The sequence below is a fragment of the Saccostrea cucullata genome, unplaced genomic scaffold (assembly GCF_032062105.1).
Source record: "Saccostrea cucullata isolate Sc308-1 unplaced genomic scaffold, CSIRO_AGI_Scuc_v1 ctg1180, whole genome shotgun sequence".
Taxonomy (NCBI): domain Eukaryota; kingdom Metazoa; phylum Mollusca; class Bivalvia; order Ostreida; family Ostreidae; genus Saccostrea; species Saccostrea cuccullata.
In genome coordinates this window covers 89,504-106,743 of record NW_026925867.1, presented here as the reverse complement: position 1 = coordinate 106,743, position 17,240 = coordinate 89,504, and the positions used below count along the sequence as shown (strand labels likewise).

General features: G+C 34.4%; 1 protein-coding gene across 1 annotated transcript; it reads left to right on the top strand.

Annotated features, from left to right (window-relative positions):
- Nucleotides 1–62: 62 nt before the first annotated feature.
- On the top strand, nt 63–9,749 carry LOC134269924 (potassium voltage-gated channel subfamily H member 2-like; the record flags this gene model as incomplete). Its single annotated transcript, XM_062752104.1, has 8 exons — nt 63–257; nt 590–783; nt 1,376–1,478; nt 1,673–1,930; nt 5,944–6,053; nt 6,711–6,907; nt 7,358–7,577; nt 8,054–9,749. Coding segments are annotated over 8 exons (1,805 nt in total), but the record flags the coding sequence as incomplete, so codon positions are not given.
- Nucleotides 9,750–17,240: the final 7,491 nt, after the last annotated feature.

Here is a 17,240-nt window from a genome sequence, read left to right as displayed (position 1 = left end):
GCAAATGATAGATTACAACCTCTCAGACAAACACCACCTAAAATTATGTTGAATGTATTCAGTTTACCTAAAGAATTCTTGTTATTTTACAGGGGCCAGTCCCGGCTGTTTGAGGGCCCTGTCTATGAAGTTTAAGACAACACATGTTCCCCCCGGGGACACCCTGGTTCACCGTGGCGACGTACTGACGGCTCTCTACTTCGTGTCCAGGGGCTCCATAGAAATCCTCAGGGATGACATCGTTGTTGCTATTTTAGGTAACACTTGCACTTGGAGACTTAATTGCTTAATTAGCTTATACTTTCATCCTTGCTTTTAAACTGTGAATGTTACAGTGCATGAGCATTTTTAGAAAATTTCAGATTTCTAAATTGTTTCAGACCCATGAGTTATTTCTAAAACGCTCTTGCATAATCTTCTTCAGAAAGTTTTGAAATTATGTCAAACTCTGATCATCAGTAATGTGATAGTATAATTTTGCTTGACCAAAGGCATTGATCCCAATAAAAATGATCTACTTGATTAATATATTAATTAAAACACTTAGCTATTCCTGTATAAATTTAAAATGAAAACCCTGTTGTTGTAGGTAAAGATGACATATTTGGTGAGAACCTCTGTCGTTACGAGACGGTCGGTAAGTCCAGCTGTAATGTCCGAGCTTTGACCTACTGTGACCTTCATAAGATTCACCGTGACGACCTACTAGAAATCCTGGACATGTACCCAGAATTCACCGAACACTTCGTCAGGAATCTAGAAGTCACCTTTGACCTCCGTGATGTAAGTATCAGTGGTCAGATTTTATTTTGTTACCTCCCCTAGATCTGGCCTGGGGGCCATAAAACTTAGACGAGCTCACTTTTGATCTCAGTCTCACTTTTCCACTGTACATTCCTTAGCAAAAAGTGATACTGAGATCAAAAGTGAGCTCATCTAAGTTTTATGGCCCCCAGGCCTGAAGCTTATGTAGAAATAGGCTTTTAAGTGTGAACATGAACATGCCAAGGCTTACCTGTGACTATAAGAAGAAACTACAGTTGAACTTCAGTATCTTGAACTCTGATATCTTGAATACCATGGAAATGTCAAAGCGATGTGAAAGTTCCAATCACATATTCTTTAAGTATTTTACCTTTGATATTTCGAATCCTTGGATATCTTGCAAGTTTTTTCTCAGCCCCATCAGCTTTGAAATAACTAAGTTTGACTGCCATTATTTCCATAGTTAACATTGGCAAATATTAACAGCACATCATTTGATATGTTTGAAAGTGTGCTTTCTGAATTACATACAAAGTGATGTTTTTTTTTTGACTAGTCTAGAATATATTTTTTAAGATCAGCATTGTATATCTGAATATTTTTTTGTAAGGTTGATTTGGATCAATGGCGAGAGGAAACTGACATGGGAAGGGGGAATGCACTGAGAAGGAGGAAAAATATACGATCTTACCACTCTGATACGGGGAGTGCAGGTAATAAATACAGGGTCCTTCATAGTTATGTTAAAATAATTTTCTGCCACTTAATCCTCAAAAAAAGATTAGCAATATGAAATTAGTCAATGAATTTTAAATCAAATTTTATGTCATTGTTCATGAAGTGGTGATTTAAAATAAAATATTATCTACATTCATGTAGTTTAAAAATATGACCCATTTCCTGACAGGTCAAGACGACGTTTCACACGAATATAAATTCCAACCATCGAGATCGCGGCGTCTTCGTCGTGATAAACTCAGTGAAGACGGGCCGACAGTCTCCATGTCCTTTGAGGATTCTTCTGATGAGGAGATCCGAGAAAGTGGGGCAGGGATCCTGGAATTTTCCCCAGCCAAGGCGGGGATGGATGTCACACCTGCGACATTTTCCGAGTTTAATAGGAAAGAGGACAGGAAACAGACTTCTGGTTTCTCCTCTATCGCAGGTCAGTTTCTGTTATATTCTCGTTTACAATTATAGGATATTTTGTGTTTAACCTTTGTAAAGGTGTTCAAATGCACTTACAGTCGGATTTTGTTATTATGGACATACAGTACAGTCAACGCGGTTTATGCATTTACCGCGCACCCCCGCGGTGCGAATTTCATCGCGGTTAGTACAGGTGTCTCAGGTAAAAACCGCGTGCCCCCGCGGTTCAGTAATCCAGGTAGATCACACCGTCGCCGTGCATCTTACCGATTACAGGTGAAAAAACAGTCTTGATTTAAAACGCGAGTTACCTCCCTTTGAAAATATCAAGCAAAACAAAATAAAACGAAATTAATGATATTTTAAAATTCATAGTCGTTGAAATATTTGAAGTGCAAAAGGAAAATTAATTTTTCTAAAAAAAATATACTCTCATGTATCTAAATAATTATAACAATCGTCAAAGCAATTTTCAAATAGCGTTTACTAATTCTTGAATTTCTTTTTTAAAATGCGTTCATTCTATTTAGATCCAGGACTTTCGATATAAATTACTGTATGTGATATATTTATACGACAATGCAAGATAAAACACCCAGTGTGCTATTCATGATATTCAATATTAATAAATATTTTCGTTGCGTGTTTTTTTTTTTATTTTAATAGTGGATTGATTAAAGAAACGATCTATCGCAGCGTCACTTTCAGTGGGACTATAAGTGAAAGTATTTTAAAATTATTAATCTTCAAATATAGGATTATAATACGCAGAAGATTTTTATGTAATCAGCATTCTCCGAGTCGTCTGTAAAGTGTCATTCCTTTATTCTGGGGCATTGTTCTTGAAATCAGTAGGGTGTGTATGTGTGTGTGATTCGATGGCCTACCAATCCGTAGAAGATAAAATAAAATTACATAATGTCTAGAGCTAGACCTGGTACACATACCTGGTCCACAGAGCTGTACACTGGACAAGGTGCGATCCCCTGCACCAGCCCTACCCCTGGTGTACACGTGCGTGCCCGAAAGCGGGTCAGTAAATTTCAACTGTCGTACATGTTTAACATACTTCACAATGACATTTACATTGATCATATAATTTAATACAAATTTGAATTAATTATTTAAATTTACGATATGCAGATTACCATGATTACTTTCGTGTAAAAAGTTAATTTTGATGTAACATTCATCCCCCCTCCCCCCTTATTTACTTGGACTCTATTAATGTGTCTTACACAAAACTCAGCACAATCATAACTTTGGATGGGGGTTATTTTCCCAATATAAGTAGATAGAAGCTAAGTTGATTTAGATAAATTGTATTCATGTATGAAAATTCAACCAAAACAGTGAAAAAAAAAGTTATTACTGCAAAATTCTATTCGGAATAATTACAAGCGCGTTAACAAAAATTTACTGAAAAAGAAATTCATAAACACCACAAACAATATCGGAACAACATTTTATGTGCATTTTGCATTGGTAAGTATTTTTTTGTCCTTGTTAGATCTAGTACATGTATACACAGTGTACATGTAGCTGCACGGACTAATCGTAGTCTCCTTAGTAACTGGTGGATTCCTGTGTATTGTGCGCGTTCAAGCAGAGAGGGATTTCCTGTCTCACAGTGACACTGTACTGGGTATAATTTCACACCTTTGTGAAAGACAAAGGATTTGGATTTACGCAACATTTTGACAGTTTTAAAATATAAAATCATAAACCGGGTGGATTATAATTTTTGACCCCCCCCCCCCCGCTCCAAAGATTCCCCTACTGCCGTCTGCATGAACTTCACGGTTTTTTTTTTTTTAACATAAGGTAGTATGTTTCAAAAACATTAATTTTACATTTAAATTCACAAAAAAGACTGATCTTAATAAATTTAAATGACTTTCCCTGTATATGCATGGTCTTCTACAAATACAAAAAATTGGAATGTTCACACCGAGGGCTGTTCTATTTGTACTGTGTACATGTTACTACAAAATTACGACAAGCTAATATATTTCATTGCGTAGTTAATCCCATACGTTGACAGGGGGTAACGGGTTCGTTCGCCCGATCTTCCTGTTCGCGGGAGTCCGTTCGCGCAGGGTCCGTTCGCCCAAAAATTTCTTCGCCCAAAATCTTGTTCGCCCTATATAAATTTCGCCCAATACTTATATATTATATTTTATATACTTATACTTATATATATTAGCTTATTTGAAATAAAGATTAACAATTATTTTTATTTCCTTTACGAACTTGGGTATATATTTTTTCTCAAAGCAGGAACAATGTTTATTTAGTCTTAATTATTTTTTTTATTCTAATGCATTTATTAATGACTTAGTGTTTGCACTACAGTTAATTAGATGATTACTATCAATGTTAATTGGGGGGATACACCCGTGTTGTTTTTACGAATTGGGCTATGTTTTGACAACAATTAAGGGACTGAGACGTTAATAGATCCCTTATAGAACTAAGCTCTCACTATAGTGCAAACACTAAATCATTAATAAATGCATTAGAATCCAATGAAAAATTAATGTACCAAAAATGTAAAGAGAAATTCATTATATAATATTCTACATAAAATCTTGGCGAACGGACCCTGTGCGAACGAGAAATCGGGCGAACGGACTCCGGGCGAACAAAAAATCGGGCAAACGGGATATCGGGCGAACAATTTTTAGGGCGAACGAACATGGAACCTTGACAGGTTAGGCTATAGAGGTGTACATGTAAATGATAGAAATAATATTAATTCTTTTACATATACATGTATAGCAAAAGGACGATATATCAATTTATTATGCAAGGCCGTATGAACAACAAAGCACCCCGTTTCATCTTTATACTATTATTATGCGGAAAGAAAATTTTAAGCTTTCTCTTATTTTATTTGCATATTGAGAGTTAATTAATTAAGTAACACTCGAAACTGCATAAAATATTTCTACTACTCAATGTTTTCAGTTAACACGCTTTTCTCATGAACATTGTTCGTACTGTCAAGAAATTACTTGTATGCTTTCAAGTCGAAATGCGTTGCCGTTTTTTAAAATGAATTTTGCCGATTTAAAAAAAAAAATAATAATACGAGAGAGAGAGAGAGAGAGAGAGAGAGAGATTTACTGCACACTGCCTATAAACATGTTTCAGAATATCTAGCTCTTCCATCCATCGAATATTTATCGAAACATGCATGCGTTTCATTGTAAAAGTGATACACGGTATATAGTCATTAACTGATTAATTAAGAGAAATAAAGTTTATGCTTATGCTGAAGATATAATTTATTTTTTAAAAACATGTTTTAAAAACTAACATTTATCAAACATCAGAATAACTTGAAAAAACAATCATACGCTATTTGTTTTTTGTTTTGTTTTTTTTTGGGGGGGGGGTTGTTTGTTTGTTTTTTTTTTTTGTTTTTTTTTTAATTCTTCGGGTAGTAGTTACATTGTAAAATATTTCTAATAGCACCGTTTTTTTTAAACTCAAAACCTGCAATTTTACCGATCGACCGAACAATATTCTGTTATAGATGTTATACGGCCGTACAGGTAAGATCAACCCGATGTGCCAGTCAACGGTAAGTCACACCGCCGCGGTCCATACCTGGCCACAGGTAGGACCGCGATGAAATAACCGCGGGGGTGTATCGCGGAAAGGATCAAAACACCGCGGGGGGAGCGCGGTTTAATGCCTAATCCACGTTGACCGTACTGTAAATACATGAATTGTCTATATTTAATTCCATAGATAGGTCAAAGGCACTTAGAAGTCCCAACTATATTTATGTATGAGAGTATTCATTTTCTACATCCTTGGATATCTCAAAATACTTTCTTGGTTCCATTGAGTTTTAGAAAATGAAGTATGACTCTATATAGAATTTTTGTTATGTATGCTTCTAAGTTCTTTGAAAATATAAAAAAAAAAAAACTTAGGTAAAAATGTTGACTTACATTTATTTTTCAATAATATGAGAAGAAAAATTCAAACATTACTGTTGATGTATTATTTTTACAGGCGCGTTTGCCAATGTCAATAACCTTGTCAGTGCTGTGACAGGTCGCTGTGACAGCGGGAAGTCTAGTGAACCGGATATGACCCCTCTACTGGAGGAACACAAAGCTCAGGTAAAGAACTGATAGAAGAAAAGTGACCTTGACACAATCGTAAAAAGGTGACCTTGACATGATTGTGGAAAAATGACCTTGACATGACTCCTCTTCTTGAGGAACACAAAACTCAGGAAAATAACTGATAGAAGAAAAGTTACCTTGACAAGATTGTGGAAAAATGACCTTGACATAACATGATTGTTAAAAGAAGGCCTCGACTTGACCCCTTTACTTAAGGAACACAAAGCTAGGGTAAGAAATTGATTGTAGAAAGGCAAAATGGACATGACTAGACCCTCTACTAGAAAGCTCAGGGTAATTAATTGATTGTGAAAAGTCGACCTTGACATGACCCATCTACTAAATAATGTAGGAACTTCAAACTCAGAGTGATCATACAAAGGTGATGTTGACATGACCCCTCTATTAGTAGACAAATGTAAAATTAGGATGAGTAAAAAAAAGATTGTACAAGGGCAACCTTGACATGTTCCTTTTACACAAACCTGAGGTAAGTTGCTGATTTTGGAATAACAAGCAAGTGTGGGAGAGAAAGATGTGTGTCCAACAGCTGTTCAAATGACTCCTCATATAATAAAAGAAAAAAAGATCTAGAATTTTGCAAACAATCATACTTATACAACGAAATAAACAATTCCCTTTTTTTTTCAGCCAAAAAGACAATCGAGTTCCAGTGTGCCAAAGTCTACGTCCTCCATGACGATTCCTGTCTCAACCCCTTCCCCGTTATCAGATGACCTCCGTCACTCTGGGGAGAATGGGACCCTCATTCCACGACCGTCTTTCAGTCACTATGAGCAATCCCAGCACTCCCAGGAAATGGAGAGAAGAATGGAAGATCTGGCTAGGTAAGAATGGCAGGAATTTACAAAATGGTGGGCAAAAAAGATCCGCTACTTCACCATGCTTGAAATTAAATGCTCATGAACAAGTGCTTTTTCTCCAATTCCTAAGAATTTGGCCTCACGAATATCTTTCTTTTTTAACAGTAAAGGAAAGAGATTTAAAATTTTTCTCAAGAACTGCAAAGTCTTGATTTGTCATATTACTTACATTGAAGCATCGACAGAGAGTGTGGATTATACTTAAACCATGTATTAAAATCATGACACCTGGGAAAAGGGTATGGCAACAATGGGTAATCAAAATTTAAATAGGAATATTATAAAGAACAAGAAAGTTCAAAGTTTCCAAGGTGAACATCGTGGCCCATGGGCATCTTTTTATGATATTATTCTTCCGTAAAAATATCTTCGATAAACGTTTATTAAGTGATTTCGATCTCCTTTAATTCACAGACAACTGACGAGGTTGGAGAACAAAATGAACTCGGACATGGCCATGATTCTCCACATCCTACAGTCCCAGAATGGGGAGCGTGGTTACCATGGTGATGGCACCACCACCCCTCTGTCTGACAACCCGCCCCCTAACTACAGCCACGTGAACAGTCCCTCTGAATCAGAGGAAACGTTTACACACGGGGCCATGTTCCAAAGACAAGAAAGAGTGATACATGTAGTATTTTTTATTCTACAGCTGTTTCATAAATGAAAAAAAGTTTGAAAGTTTTTGAAAAACATTTTTTTTACCGTATAAGCAGAATTTTTAGCGAGATTAAATTTTGGCATTATTGGCGATGGTTTTGAGATCGCTAAATTTGAATATCGCTAAAAATTAATCGTGCTTTATTTGTAATAGCTTCTTAAGTGAGCATTTTAAAATCGCTAAAATTACTTATCGCTAAAAATAGAATATGCAATCCAAAACACTGTTAAATCTGACTTTAGATTTCTTTCCAATTTAACTATTCTCCATGTATTTTACACTGTGCCATCTGACACCCTGTTTATTCTGACAAAACTCATCTCTCAGTACATGTCTGATTAGTTCAGGTTTCACTGTATTATTTATTGTGACTTAAACTCTAAATAAAAAAAAATTTAATGGCATTTTAATAATTTAAAACATTGTTTTGGTCAATACAGACAGAGGAGGAGTCTCCATGGGAACGACGATTAGAGGACGTGTACGTGTCCCCAGTGTCTGGTCACGAGGCTTCCATAGCAACATCTACAGAAACACCTGAATCAACCAATCAGAAAACAGGACACAAACAAAATCTTCCCACAGCTGAAAAATACCAAAATGTCTACCCTCCTATGGAAGGGAGAGCACCACTAGTGGAGGAAGAGATTTCTCTCCTAGGACCAGAGTTATCTGCCCCTGTAGTGGAGGAAGAGTTATCCTCCCTGGCACAGGAGAGGGCAGAACGAGACAGACTGGGGATAGTTCTTAGTGACAGCTGTGAAGGTGACATGGCAGGGTCAGTAGTTAAAGGGTCAGAGGACAAAAATGTAGACCCTGGAAAGACTAAGGGGGGTGACATGCGAGAGGGGGAATCCGTTAGCAGAAGGACGGACACATCTGGTGGGGATTACCTGTATTCTGACTTCTCGCCACAAACCAGAAGGAGGCTAGGAATTCCCTTAGACATAGACCCCAAGCAGACATTTGTATAAATATAACTATGAATTTTTCCTAACATTTAGTGGCCAAAAGAAACAAACCAAGTACTTATTGTCCGTTGTTTGGATAAATGTCTCCAGAAAAGTGAGGTGCAGTGCAGAAGGATGAGAATGAGTGAATCTGATGGGAAATTTTACTTTGTAAAAGTGTTGCCCAGTTCAAGGCTGTGATTGAGATGTTACTATTTGGGTGCAAATCTTGTGATAATCATATGTTTGAGAATGAAAATGTGTGTAGAAGTTTGTGTGCAGTTGTACAAAACACAGGAATCAATTTTTGAGCCAGGATAAAAGATAGGATGTGGTTTTTGTAAACACTAAGTGTGGTCATTTTTATGAAATTGACTTCTGTGTTGTTAAGTTCACTAAACTTCAGAGAGCCTTTAAGGAAAATCTGACTTTTGACCTCTAAGTAAGACCTGACCTTTACTGTACGTAAAGCAAGGATACTCCTTATTTATATGTCCTAATATCTGGTCTAAACTTTAAAAAAAAAAACCAACAGGGCCACAGATACATGTAATTGAGTACCCCAAATATAAATCATACTTCTCCAGTTAATTGAGTGCCCCAATGTAAAGCTGAACTGTCAATACCCGATTGTAAAGCTGATACAATTTTTTTTCCAATGAGGATTCACAGATTTCCTAGGCCTGGTTCAGTTAGCTGGAAGTGCAAAACAGCCTAAAATACCACATTCAGGAATGTTAAGAAATGAAAATATAACTTAACTGTGTACGGGAGAAAATAGAATTGAAAAAAAAAAAAAATGAAAGAATGAATGTTTAGATTTTATATTTACGTTTTAGATGAAAATATAAAAACACTGTGTGCTATGAAGCATTGATATTGAATGAATGTGTGGATTTTACTTCCTTTTATAATGTATGTTAATGTTGACACTGATCTTTAGACTGTGATGATTATTATTGCAATCATTCTACATGTAGATGTACAGTTAACTTTTTGATTTGAAAATGTTTGCAAAACCATTATGATTTCAGAGTAGTGCTGCAAGTTTAGAGAGAATATGTGAAAATTTTGATGTTCCTAAATACAGAACCCCCAAGTCATTCCCCTAATGATAATTTGTATATGATGTACTTAATATGTAACCTATATATATCTAGTAATCAGTTAGAAATATACTAAAAAGTGTTAAAATTCAATCTTGTTTTTTCTTTATAGATATTGTTCATCATTTATCATTACGAACGACATCTCGATATTTATCTTGAAACAATAATTTTTATGTAAAGGCAATGGGTGAAATTTGGAGACATACTGCATAATTTTGAGTACTAATTAAAATTCTTCCTCATATTGGATATTTTGTGATGTACAAGTTTTGGGGGAATAAAATATATAATATTCTAACCTGGGGCACCTAGGCTTTTCAGAATGACTGTCTAAGGCCAATTAAACCTGGAAGGCTCATCATATTCCCCACTACTTTACTTAAACATAGGTAATAATAAAAGATTTCAGAGCTCACCGCCTCAACGAATGTTATCTTTAAGTAAGGCAAAGTACCATATAAAACTCTTAATCTAGTAGTGTTATCCCAAGATGTACATCTAAGCAATTTTGATCTGATAGGACTTGCAGTAGTGTTACTTGGGGATGAATTTACAAACCATTTCATATCCAGCATCTTAAGCAAGTTAAAGAGTGTTTATGCTTTGATGCAGCATCCTTGCAAGTATGGTTCAGATAGCCCTTACAGCTTCATGGCAAAAACTTGAACCTGATCACTCATTTGGAAAATGTAGATCGAATCCAGCACGCCTGTTAGTGTGCTTCCTTAGATGTATCATTCATGCTAGTTTGGTCAAGGTATTAATAGAAGTTACTTAGGTTAGAATAAATTTGCTCCAAGACCTTTAACCTGCATGGTCAGTCGTTTGGAAAATGTAGATTGCCACCCACACCACATTGGCACAAGGGTCCACACTTTACACAATTTTGGAAAAGACGCCATTACTCATCATATATGTTTAATTAATGTCTTGGAGCAGATTTCAAAAAAAATAATTTATTTGCAGTATATAATTATAGTCCCCTTCCATCTATGGTATCACTGATCCAGGGGCCTTGAAATTCACAATTTTGGAAGATAACTATGTATGTAGTTGTTTTATACCCAGGAGCAGGAAAGATTTTCAAAGAATTGATGCATCTTCAGTATATGTAATCAATAGAGCCCCGCCCGAATACCTGAACCCCTGACCCTGGGGCCATAAAATTCACAATTTAAGAAGAGGCACCCTTCCGCCTTATAACTATGTGTCTACATGTAGTTAGTTTAATACCCAGGAGCAGGTCACAGGGGGCAGGGACCATGAAATTCACAATTTTTGTTCTTCTTCACCAATAGGTGCTTTAAGCCCAAACTGGTTGAAATTGGTTGTGTGGTTGCATAGAAGAAGATTTTCAAAGTATGAATGCATTTTCACTATAATGCAACCTATATTATAGCCCCGCCCTAGCACTAAAACCCGTGACCCTGGCGCCAAGAATTCACAATTTATGAGCTTTAACACATATAATATTTGTAAAATGATGTTTAAAAATACATTTAATCTTTACTTCGTTCGTGATTATTATTGAAAGAAATCAAAGAGCAATAGCGCATTTGATAGTCACTTTCGCCTACTCTAGTAGTATTTTTTAAAATACATTGTTTATCCAGAATTTTGTCATACGATGTTAGTTTATACATGCCTTAAAGCAAATCACATAAAAATAATATTCAAATATTAATAGTTCCCTCATATGATAGCTATAAAAATCGTTCAGTTTATATGGAGAATATAGTAAATACTGAGGTATCCCCCTAAACAATGACAAACTGTAGGAAAAGACCACTCTTAACCAGAAAAACAACTTCTGCATAATTTTATTTGGATATGGCTGTACATCATTACATTTAGATACTTTTGGTTAAAGGTGGTCTTCATATTGAAAATGTTGAAAATATGTACGAGGGGTTATCAAAAAGTTCGTGGACTAACGTCATAAAATTAAAACCGCTTTAGATACATCAATGAAATTTAGAATATCTAGTTAGCATCATCTTTTCTATCAAAAGAATAAACCACAAATCATAAATTTTATTTTTTGATAAATTAGTAACGTTTTCGTAAGCAATAGTATGCCCAGGCGGCGCAACCTCGAATACGACGTTTTTGCGACCTATGTGTAACTGAGAAAAACTCTTTTGATATGATCATTTGACATCCATAAATTCCGTTAATTCAGGTATGTGTCGGGACACAATTGTAACACAAAATATGGAATTTTCACTTCATTCTGGTAGTTCTATGAATTTTTATCATAAGTTTTACACCGAATGTCCAAACAAATGAGGCCTTGAAAATGACGTCAAAAGGGTGGAGGGGTGACTGTTTCTAACAGTCTATAACGTTTTGCCCATGAAAAATTTGGTATAGACCTAAAATTTGTTAAAACTGGCTACAGAGAAATAATATGCATCCGGAGTACTTGTATTTTAATGTCAAAATAGATTTAGAGCGAAAATAGATGCACAGTTAATGTCGACTTGCAGTCGAGGTGTGAAAATCAATCACGTCAAAAAATGACGTTGATCATGAGTTGTAGATATTGAACTCCCAAAAGCAAAATATGCTGGCAAAATCTAGCAAAGATCTCTCCCAGTGTAATAATCCATATGAAATATTATATTCATTGAAGGCCACTGTTCATGACATTGTAAAGTCATATAAACAAGGCGGGTTTAATTAAGTCTGTACTCAGCTCCAGGGAATGTCATAAAAAATGTATTGAGATAAAAGAAGCGGACATTGAAAAAACAATGCGTTATCGGACGTCATGAGAATAAACGACGACAGCGCCGGGTGATCATATGATGTCGTTTTCATTTTATAATAATTTGGCAAATAATGAACGTATCAGACTAAAATTTTCAACATTTCTTTATTTTTTGTTGTTTTATGTTTCATATAAATTTTGTAAGCAAAGACTACATAGTACTAATTTTATAGCCTCAGTCCACGAACTTTTTGATAACCCCTCGTATTTAATTTTCTTCTGAAATTATTTAAGATTCAACAATTTGTCTTAAATGTATCCATTTAATTCATATGACTTCGTGGCGTAGTGGTATGATTGCTGGATTGAAGACATTGTGATCGTGAGTTCGAGTCTCACAGTGCGTGTTTCTTGTCAATGATTTCCTTTTTTTTTCTCTGTGTGCATTTTTCCCATGTTTTATTTTAATATTTTAAAATATATGTATAAATAATGTAAGAGATATATAATACAACATTACAAATTGAAAATTTCTCGAGAAAAATCGGTCTTAAACTATTTCAATGACCCAAAGTCATGAAAGCTGCTGGCTAATGTTTTATTTTTTTTTTTTAAATTCTAACAATCTTGTTTAGAATAAGAGTATTGAACAAGTAAAATTATTGTCATGTAACAATCTTGCAACTATAAAATATAACAGTGGTCCACAAATGATTGTTTGATTTTGAATGGAAAAGGTACATGTATCTATAAATAGAAACAGGTGATTTCCTTTTAAATACTTGAGTAGGCCGAATCCTCGGTAAGGCAGCTATGGCTCTTTTTGACAAAAATGAAAAATTAAAAAATTATTCCGAATTTCCTCTGCATTACCATACATTGACTTTTTTACCTGTATATTTTCTTTAAATAATAAAATATTAAATTTTTAAATTGATTTCGATTTAAAACTTGCTTATTTTATCCATTTAGAACAAGTTTTGATTTAACATATTATATTTTATAAAATTTCCTTTCTGTTATCTGAAACCTGAGTAAAAGTCATCCTTATAATGTCCAGGGAACAGGTAATGCCCTTGACCTGACCTTGCCTGTAATACAAAACGGTCAAAACTAATCAAACCGATACCATCACTTATACACTGTCGTGATATTGCCTTCTTTAGAACATAACCTACTTATTCAGCCAATCAAATGCTTCCATTTCTCGCGAAGAATTGATTCTTCATAATGAAGAATTCTTCTATTTCTGAAAAATTCAACGGTGTCTGATTGGTTCACTTGACAGTTATATGGGTGTGTCTTCATTGGTCTTTGTTCAGCACACAAAAAGAAACTATTCAGAATAGTCTGGTCTGATTTATAGAGAAAAATACTTCTAACGGCAAATAATTATTATTAGTTTAACTCAGAAAATTTAGTCCGTTTCTACACTTAATTCGAATTTTCTCTGATTTATTTGTGTATTGTTCTATATTGTGCTTTGTTCAAGATTTTACATTTGCAAATATCCATACACTGCAGATATGTATTTTTTCCTCTACATCTCACTATTCTACAATTGAATGGTAGTGCAGTTGTAAGCTAAAAGTCAAAATGGCGATTCAACATGGTGGATATTCATTTTTTCCAAATTATTTCTTGATGTCGTTCATTCGTGAATATCTTATTGAGCGTAGTACAACTATGTAACATGACAATAGAACATTAATATTATCACTTTAAATCGCAAAATTGAGTCGTTTAAATTTGAAATGTGTTAATTAGCTCAAAATGGCAATTTCAAAATGACGTCATATACACTCGAATTTCGTAATATACCCAAACTGTTTCATTCTGAGTCGTTATGCAGATAATAAATTACTGTTTGTTTTTTATATATAGTATATATAGCATATTGATTAGTCCATTAAATATGAAAAAACAAAAAATACTAAAAAAGTTTCATTTTTTTATGGAAATAGTTAAAACAAACTCGACTAAAGACTTTCGATATTTCCCCCTCGTATTATATTTGACCGTGTTCCAAAGCCTTTGAACCCCCGTTCACCTAAAATCACCCCCGAATCGCTGTCATTATCAATTCGCACTTCTACTTCAACATCCCTCAGCACACCATCAAATATAACTGAAGAAATTCTTGTCCGATTTCATCGAACACTTTGTTCTAGTTTATAAAATTAGCACTTATAAGAGCTTAGTATTATCCCTAGCATCTTCTATTCGAGCTTTATTTGCTATATGTTTTAGTCTGTCTTCGAAATTTTGGTATTTTCAACATTCAAGTAAAATTGTGCCCCTTGTCACATTTATGTTCAAATGTTAAAAGTACTAGTATATATTTTGTTTTCCAAAATCTTATGCAAAATGAACTAGAGGTACTGTAAGCAATTAGCTCACTAAATGATACCCCCGCCTCTTATATGAATATAATGACAGTGTCCATGTTTTGCTATGGGAAACCCAAAATAAGTATCGAATCAAAAAGTAAAATATGAGATCCACAATGGCAATACGTAATAAAGATTCTGTGAAAGTGGTATGAGAGCAGTTGCGGATAAGATGGGTACACCAAGGCGTAACACACGGACGGACGGGCCTACCTATTACTTTAAACCCTCCCGCTTTTCAAGCGGGGGGTATAAAAATCTCTGATATTCAAGACATGTAACTCTCTATTTTGTGACCGCGTATAGATTTGTTGTCTTTTAGGGTAGATATGTCATTTATTAGCAGGAAAATTCTCAAATTTTATCAGCTGGAATCAAATTGTGTGCATGTTTGGGAGAGAAAAGTTGTATAATTATGCAATTTAAAAGCGCCTGTAGATTCCTCGTACCAATAGGCCTAAGCCATTCTTGATTTCGATCCAGTCAACTCTTCTCTTGACAACAAAATTTTCTTGAACACTCCAAGAACTTTTCAAGGCAACTTGATCCACACTTCTTTGTTAGGATAGTGTAAGGTTGTATCAAGAATCGAGGGGGATTGAACACAAACATTTTCCTCTTTCAGATTTTGTAAATTTCAAAAATTTTAAATTTATATACACTGTTCAATACAAGATTATCCGTTCACAATATGAAATATTTGAGAATGCAGTTGAATTTTTGACTTAGAATAACAAAATGCAAATGTAGGGACACAGAATCAGAGATGGATAATCAAGAAAATTTATGATTTACGTATATTATACTGATAAGTCTTAATGAATATGTTTATATGGGATATTATAATATACTAGTAATTATTCAGATTTATATAATGTAACATTTATTAGATCTCTAATTGGTCATGGTCCATCATTTTAAAAATCACACTAAGTTATGTTGCACTAGACCTTCCACATGAGCATAAACATTTATTTTTTCTACACTGGACTAAAAATAGATCAAGAATTTCCAACAACTGATATGATTTAGCAACCCTCAAACTACAATGTTCACTCGCCTTAATGCTCGGGGAATACTGCTCTTAGGGTAGCTTAATTTTCACTTTGTCCTCTAAACAGCAATTATTGTATGATATTATTAACTTTTTATATGAAGAAGCATGGTGAGACAGGTAATAGGTAAAAGTTTATCTTAATAATATAAGTAATTAAACAAAAATCCGTGTCATAAAAATCCTAAGTCATTAACAAAAATATCCTCTAACTTTCATCGTAAATTTGGAGATTATTTCATTAATAAAAAAAAAAAAAAAACAAACTGAAATTTATTTTCTGCAAAACGACTCGGAATTAAGCAGTTTGGGTATATTACGAAATTCGAGTGTATATGACGTCATTTTGAATTGCCATTTTGAGCTAATTAACACATTTCAAATTTTAAACGACTAAATTTTCCGATTAAAGTGATAATATTAATGTTCTATTGTTATTTTACATAGTTGTACTACGCTCAATAAGATATTCACTAATCCTTTCTCCTGTGTAAACGACATCAAGAAATAATTTGGAAAAAATGAATATCCACCATGTTGAATCGCCATTTTGACTTTTAGCTTACAACTGCACCATCATTAAATTGTAGAATAGTGAGATGTAGAGGAAAAAAAATACAAATCTGCAGTTTATGGATATTTGCAAATGTAAAATCCTGAACAAAGCACAATATAGAACAATACACAAATAAATCAGAGAAAATTCGAATTAAGTGTAGAAACGACTAAATTTTCTGAGTTAAACTTATGATGTTAGCATTCTATTATCATTTTTATACTTGTGTTACACTCAGTGAGATATTCACACATTATTTCTCCTTTTTGAACGATATTAAGAGCAAATTAGTAAAATTGGATGTCCGCCATTTTGAATCGCCATTTTGACACCTTTAACGCCATTTTCATGAAGGCCAGCATATTTTTTCGGATTCAGTATACTCGAAATAGGTTTAAAAACTATGCTGGACCAAATAATAATTATTTGCCGTTAGACGTTATTTCTAGGCTCCTTTTTAAAAATCAGGACCAGACTAGAAACCACGTGCTGTTTACAATGCCATTTAAATTTTCTAGGCCTTGCTACACTTTTTCCCAACTTTTTCCACTTTTTTGCGCATGGTTTACTTTTTCCCTAAACGAGGCACAAATTCTCTGAATTAGCTTGTTTGTATTTTATAAGAAATTTATATTGATTTTCATAAAACATTTATAGCTTATTTGGGAAAACAAAGAGAAATAACTCTATACTTTTGGTAAAACTTTTGTTTTTTCACTGTAGAAATCAACGAAAAACGGAAAATATTCTTAACCCCCTCCCCCCTATTCCAAAGCTTTTTGTGTTAAGGGGGACATGTTTATAGACAAAAACGACAACAAGAGGCCAGGGGCCACATCGCTTACCTGAGCAACTACATGT